At 51.6% G+C, this 7,124-nt stretch overlaps 1 protein-coding gene across 7 annotated transcripts in view; it reads right to left on the bottom strand.

Moving 5' to 3' along the window:
• The window catches only part of RIMS2 (regulating synaptic membrane exocytosis 2), a gene marked incomplete at both ends in the record, with an annotated part of 475,681 nt that extends 469,620 nt beyond the window's left edge, over positions 1 to 6,061 (bottom strand). For all 7 annotated transcript variants that reach the window (XM_084260505.1, XM_084260502.1, XM_084260507.1 and 4 more), the window contains one exon: positions 5,892 to 6,061. In XM_084260505.1, coding sequence (XP_084116631.1) covers positions 5,892 to 6,061 — 170 coding nt within the window. The remainder of the gene's footprint in view (positions 1 to 5,891) is intronic.
• Between the last annotated feature and the right edge of the window lie 1,063 nt (positions 6,062 to 7,124).

A 7,124-nucleotide genomic window follows, 5' to 3' on the forward strand; every position in this document is an offset into this window, starting at 1 on the left:
TATTTGACATTCTTAGTTATTTAGACATTACTCAGCTCACAGATGCATGAAGGCAAAATACAGAATGGACCATTCAGCACCCTCAACTCACTTCCACAGACCACTGAATATTACCCATCACCACTTCCTAGGATATAGTGCCAGCACCTTAAAGTATGATCTACACTCTTGTCTTTAAGATGTAAAATCACGTGGTTTCTTCTTGTTGTTTCAAAGAATGTAAAAGCAGACTTATTTAACAAGATTTCAGAAAGCACATACTGGCTGGTGTGAAATACCTATTTCTGGGGTTCTTTGTTAACTAAAGTCTCCATCAGCTTTTCTGGGTTTTGGTCCCATATGATATCAGGCCTTCCCACAGCCAACCCATCTTGCTTGTACTTTATGAATGCAGGAACATCAGTACTATTCCAGTCTTCTCAAATTTTACTCAACATTAACAGTAGCGAACCCAGTAATTAGTGTAACTGCCAGTCTGTATGATCTCCAGATACGTTCTGCTTAGTCACTAAGAGGAAGTACTACTGCTATTAATTGCAGACAGTACCCAAAAGTGTGCTAGATGCTTTAGAGAACAGTTGTAAATACTGGGTGTTCTTCGAAAGCAAATGGTAGAAGCCGTAACACCCTGACAAGTATTACCTACAGTGTAAAATGTCCAAACCTGTGGTAAGAGAGGACAGTAAGGAATGACAATTTTGAGAGTGGCCCCAAAAGCAGTCCAAATTGTTAAAACAGAAGAAAGGGGAGATGATCAAGAATATTAGGCGGGAGCAGGGAATGAGGTGGTAGGAAGGAAAAGGTGAGGAAAGAAGGAAGAGGGCAGGACAGGGCAGAGAAGGGGACAACTGTCTTGTTCAGCTATATCTTTTCGTATAACTTCTGCTATGACTTATTTACATCACATAAAGTTATTACTTTTAAAGTCACCTTGTATATTTTATTTTATAAGACACAGAAACAAAAGCAAAATGACAAGTGGTGTAGCGATGGACTGCTCTGATCAGCCCTCTGATTCAGACAAAACACAGCGTAAAGCTGTGGAAGCATAACTTAACTAATCCTAGGATTGTAGAACCATAGAATGTGCATGGTTGGAAGGGACTTTTAGAGGCCATCTAGTCCAACCCCCCTGCAGTGAGCAGGGACATCTTCACTAGGTCAGGTTGCTCAGAGCCTCACCAAGCCTGACCTTGAGTATCTACAAGGATGGGGCCTCTACTATGTCTCTGAGAAACCTGTTCCAGTCATCTACCACCCTCACTGGAACAGGTGGGTAGAGTCCTAGTTCACTCTATAGCCAAATGCTAACATTCTGGGTTTACCCTGAAGATTTTGGAAATTCCCATATATATATATATATCTCTATTTTCAAATAACAAATAAGCACCCCCTGTATCTCTGTCATCCCTCCAGCCCAAAAATCCAAATCCTAAACACACAATGCTTTCAAAGCAGTGTAAATCAGAGTTGATTATTTACATAGTGGGATAATTATTTATAAAGCAGTACAATAGCTTTTTGAGGCGGATATTTACACTGCTGTGACTCACAGCCATCAATCTATTGCTTCCTCTTCCCCAGGCCCAGCATCCTGCCCCACATCTCACTCACCCACGGCGCCACGCAGAGCCCACACAGTCTAGCTTCTCTGAGGTCTGCTCGTCAGAGATTTCATTTCAGTCAGTGCAGCTTCCCACTTTTTACCACTCCTGTGCAATCACGGCCACAGCAATTGAACACACACAAGGCTGCAGTCAGTCGTGACTTCCTAAAGCTGACTCTGGACTTGACAGTGGTGGCTAACAGAGAGCCACCACTCTCTAGCCAGCCCACCATGTTTCCAACTGTCATCTCCCCCTGGATAAAACAGATGACACTGCTGATTGATTTTAACCAGACATACACACAAAAGAGATCTTTTCGAAGGACCTCATGGTAAACCGGTGATCCTTTGCAAATATATGAAAAGCTGGCTGGTTTCAGAATGAAATTTCTCTCAGGAAAACTTGTTTTCTACCAGGACAAACTGTCCATACTGATGAAAAGCTGAAATGCATGTATTTTCAGAGCTGTGAGTCTGACTTTACAAGGAGAGCATTTTATCTTTAGAACAGTAACACAAAGGAGCTGGAAACTCATGATACTGCAAGTAGAAAAGTGCACATGCAGATCACACAGGCTGAAATGCAAGTCTTCACAAATAACATCAGCATCCTAGCATCTTCTACAAAGCTTTTTTGTGTGCATCCTCTCAATCCACTGCTTTGATAAAGAAATAAAGTACAAATTAAAAGCAAAAAACCATGAGACTGATCCCTTAGATCAATCCACACGGAGGAAATGTGCTACCTGCAATGTGTTAGAAAGTTTACAAACAAAAAACTAGAATTTGTAAGAGGAAGGACATGCATAATGTAAAGGAAAAGCCATCATCTAAAGTTCTGGACTATATGCATGAAAGTACAATACACACAAAGATAAAAGTTTAAAATACGTGAATATTCCTATAAGAGCAGAGAACGTTTTACACTCAGTGTGCAGATATAAATTCACTCTGAGTGCCATGCATTATGCATATTAAATAATATGCAAAGTATACATTCAATAACCTTGTGGAAAAGGCACCTTCTTGGTACATGACATTCAAAACACACTCCAAGAGTCCCAAAAATTTCCAGAAGAGAGACAGTCAAAGCAGCAGAGTCTGCTGCCCATTCGCCTTTTTAAAGCAGAAGCTCTGCCACAGGAACACGGCGCACAACTGTAGCTGGGCGTATCTCACAGACCGAACCAGGCCAAAGGAGAGAGCGGATCTGGAAAGCTTCTGCTTTCCATGCCATCATGTTCCAGCAAATCCTGGCAAGAATTCATGCTGACCTGATCACTATTAGTTGCTACAGATTACAACTCAATACCATCTGCATTTTCTTTCTCCAAAAAGAGTAAAACAAGCATAAGGAGAAGAAGTTATGTGTCTATTTTAAATCCACACATATTTACCCCAGGGAGCGAAAGAAAAAGAATAAATAGTCCACATTACAGATGTGAGTCACACTACTTAATGCACTTTTGGAAGATGCTCAAATACCACAGTGATGGGCACAGCGAAAAAATTTGAAAAGCACAGAATAGAAATAGAATGGAGAAAGGAAGTAGAGCCCAGGGACTAGCCATTCATGCTGACACTCAATCACCATAAATTATCAAAAAATTAGAGGAAATCCATGCTTGCCCCTTTCTACAACATTCGAACAGTTCTTGTGATAATATCTCTAAACATCAACTCTTGTTTTCAGCATCTTTTTTCAGCCTCCCATATTTCTCCATGGAATGAAATGACACACTTTTATTGCTTAGTCAGACAAAAATACCTTACACTTCAAAAGGAGCTTGCCTTCGAGGAGAATTACACTTGAACAAAGGCTGCAGGATTTAGCACTATATTTATCTCTATGCAGTAACAGTAGTTCATTCATATAAATATTGGGGGTTTTTTCTTTCTTCTTCTTTCTCTTCTCTTGACAGAACGAAAACATCTGTCAAGAAAATTAAACTCAGCAATATCTACCTAAAAATGCAGAACAAGCTCTCGTAAGACGTTGTTGGAGGGTTGTGCTTTAAAAATCTGTAGATATTTTCACAATAAACAGATACCTGATGGTTCAAGGAGCCACCTTGCTTAAAGAAAAATTAAACTGGTGACTTACTCATTTGACACAAGACGCATTTTATCCTGTAAAATATTGTGGGCCATCTATCCAAATTCTATTGACAACAGCATTTTCCTGAGAGCGCTGTTTCAGGCTATCCTTTGTGTATAAACTTTACACCACGCCATTTCCCCCATGGCTTACACAGAACTCAAGAGGAAGCTTTAGTGAGACATAATGAGAAACTAAACCTCACATGAAGCTTGTAGTTTATCTTTAGATGTGATAAAGACCTTTCTTTTGTCCATTGTCTGCTTCCAAGATTCTGAAGATTACAAATGAAACCAGTTCTGTTTCATTTCTTAAGTTGGTTTTACCTTGTCATTACTTGAGAACAGTTTATTCTTCCTTTGTAAGCTTAAGAGTTCAAGCCGATCCTAGTATTATACTGAAATCATACTGTATATTGGATTATAAACATCATCATCCACGACAAAATTTGCCAGGAGCTTTGTTTAAAACTGTAATGCTATAATATCTAAACAGCACCTTGGATAATTTTCCATATGTTAATAAATTTTAGGAGTGCAGAAATGTTAGACAAAACTTTGCATTACTTCTACATGGCATAAATTTAGCAATGTAAAGGAGTCTAGTTGTTTTAAAATAAAAGTGTCAAAATAGCAAGCAAATTGTGTAGCATGACACTGAGGGGAGTTTAGTGATGAAACAAGGTACCACACTGTTTCCAGTGCTCACACTACACTGGCATTCATCAGAATGCTCACCCCAGACTTTTATTTTTTTCTTTAAGCAGATACTGGACTGTTTTTAGGCTATCACATCACAGTTTAGCAGCTGTCACACAAACGATATCTGAAGTTTTCGTCCTGACGCTAACAGTAATGAAACCAATCTTGGAAACAGACTCCCGAACTCAGCAACTAAAGCCCAGAAGACAGCTTCCAGGTGCTGTGAAGAGCCAGCTGCCTTTAACCTGTCCAAGGCACAACACTAATTGGGGGATTAAAAAAACCCAAACGCTTTATGCTTCAGCTTCTCCGCACTCATAAAAGTCATGTCCACCACCGAAGCAGCTTTGCTGGTTTGTAAGCCGTTAGAAGCCGGCGTGACTACTCCACCAGAGAGGGAGAACGGCTTCCCTGAGTTCACTCTGTGTCTCCAGCCGGGCTTGGGAAGGACACGACCCGTGCCGCTGGCACAGCAAGACCCCCGCGCCCCCCCCCCAACAAGACCGGTTTCCCCTTCGCGGCAGGGCCACAGCGCAAGGGGAAGCTCACGCTTCCCCGGCCACCCGTGCGCCGCGCCGCGCCCGGGCGGCAGCGGCAGGACGAGACCCCCGCGCCACCGGGCCGGGGCCGCCCAGCCCCGCGCAGGGCTGCAGGGGCGCCGCCGCCGCGGACAGCTCCCGGTGCTGAAGTCGGGACGGAGCCGCAGCGGACAGCGGCCGGTGCTGCAGCCGGGCCGGAGCCGCCTCCCATGCCCGCGCCGGGCGGGCGGCTGGGCGCCCCGCTTCCCCCGGCGCTGGGGCTTACGCTTGGAAAGAGCAGCGGGGCGGGGGCGGGCGGCAGACACGTTGTCGGGGGAAGATGGCGGCTGTGGCAAACCCACCCAGCGAGACGGCCGGAGCCTAGGCCCCGGCGGTCCCTCTCCGCCCCGGGCGACCGCGCCAGCACCGGGCAGGGCCGCCGCCGCCAGCCCGGAGCCCGCCGCGCCCCCGGGAAGGGGACCGATGTCGCCGATCCGCCCCCTCCGGCGGCGCCAACCGCCGCTTCGACCCACCCCCCCCCTTCCTCCTGATGGCACACGCCGGGTGAGAACGGCACCTGTGCGGCCATGTTGGGCGCCTTGCCCCGGCCAGCGCCGGGGCGTGAGGAGCCGGAGCCGCCGCGCCGCCGCCCGCCCCGTGAAGCGCGGCTGGGGCAGGCTGCGAGCCCGGGCCGCGACACCCCGCCGGCCCGGCGGCCTCCCGGCCCCGTCTCTCTGCCCACTCCCGCGGTGGCAGGTCCCGTCCCCCCCCCCACCGCCGTGCCCCACACGCTTCCGGCGCCGAGCAGTCGCCGGGGCACGGCCGGCAGAAAGAGAGACCCCCGCCCGTCCCCGGCCGCCTGGCTTCTCTCTCCCGTCCCGGCCGTGCCGCCCCCGAGGCCGGGGAAGAGACCTCCGCGCTCGCGACCGTGGGCCGGGAGGACGAGGAAGGGATGCGCCCGCCCTTACTTGAGCACAGATTGCTCCTTCTCCTCTTCCTTCTTCTGGCGGTCCATGACGGCCAGAATGATCTTCCGCTCTTCCTCCGTGAGGTGGCTGAGGTCGGGCATCTCGGGCTGAGGAGCCGGAGGAGGCTGAGGAGGAGCGGGGCCGCCCCGGGGCCCGGCGGGAGCCGACATGTTTGGTGGGAGCTCACCGCCGCTACGGGAAGCGCTGCCCTAACTCCAGCGGCCGCGGCGGCACCAGCGGGAGCGGCCGCCGCCGGCGCCGGGAGAAGCACATACAAATCAATACCCTGTAATCAACCGGCAGCCTAATGACGGCCCCGCCGGGGAGGGGCGGGGTGGCCGGCGGCCCCGACCTCGTACCCACCAGCCCGGCCGCTGGCGGCAGCGGGGAGGACGGGGACGGCGGGGCCCAGGGGGGCGAGCAGGGGGAGCGGGGAGGGGAGAGGGCAGCGCCGAGAGAGGAAGGGCCGGAGGCGGGGTGTGGAGGGAAAGGGGAAAGAGCAGGATTAGCCGCGGGAGCGGGAGCTCTGTAGTTTGGGTGCGGGCGAGATTACCCCAACCCTAAGCACCCAGCGGGGAGAGGGGGGACGGAGCCAGCGGCGGGGGGGCAGCAGATGGGGGCAGAGGCTGCCGGGGGGACGAGGCGGGGGGCGTGCGAGAGCGGAGCCCCGGCGCCCCGGGGCGCGCAGCGGGGGAAGCCCCAGCGGGCGAGCGCCAGTCCCGGCCGCCGGCCGCGGCTCATAATTCCTCGCCGCCGTTCATGGAGGGGGCAGCGGGGCGCCACGCCCGCCTCTCGCCGCCGCCGCCTCCCGCCGCCGCTCCTCGGCCGGGCCGCGCCGCTTCCTGCCGCCGCCTCGCTTGGCTGGTGCCTTCTCGGCTGCGGGATGGAGTCCGCCTAACCCATGGCATGGCGGAGAGACGGAGTCACGAGAGGGGGCTCCGCATCGCCCCACCGCCTCTCCCACCGGGGCGGCGCGGGGCCCAGCTGCCGCCCCTAGCGGCGCCGCGCGGGCTGGGAGGCGGGGGGCGGGCGACGGCTGTCCTTATTTATTTATTTATCTATCCCCACACAAAAAATGGACGCGATAAAAATCACGCGAGGAAGGACAAGGAGGAGCCAAGGCGCCGGCGACGCGCTGAGAGGACCGAACCCAGCGGCCGCGGGGAGGGAAGGGGGGGGGGGGCGGCGAGAGGGGAGGGCGGGGAGACGCTGCGCGGCCACCGCCTCCCGTGC

This window comes from Gallinula chloropus, assembly GCF_964237585.1.
Source record: "Gallinula chloropus genome assembly, chromosome: 2".
Classification (NCBI taxonomy): Eukaryota; Metazoa; Chordata; class Aves; order Gruiformes; family Rallidae; genus Gallinula; species Gallinula chloropus.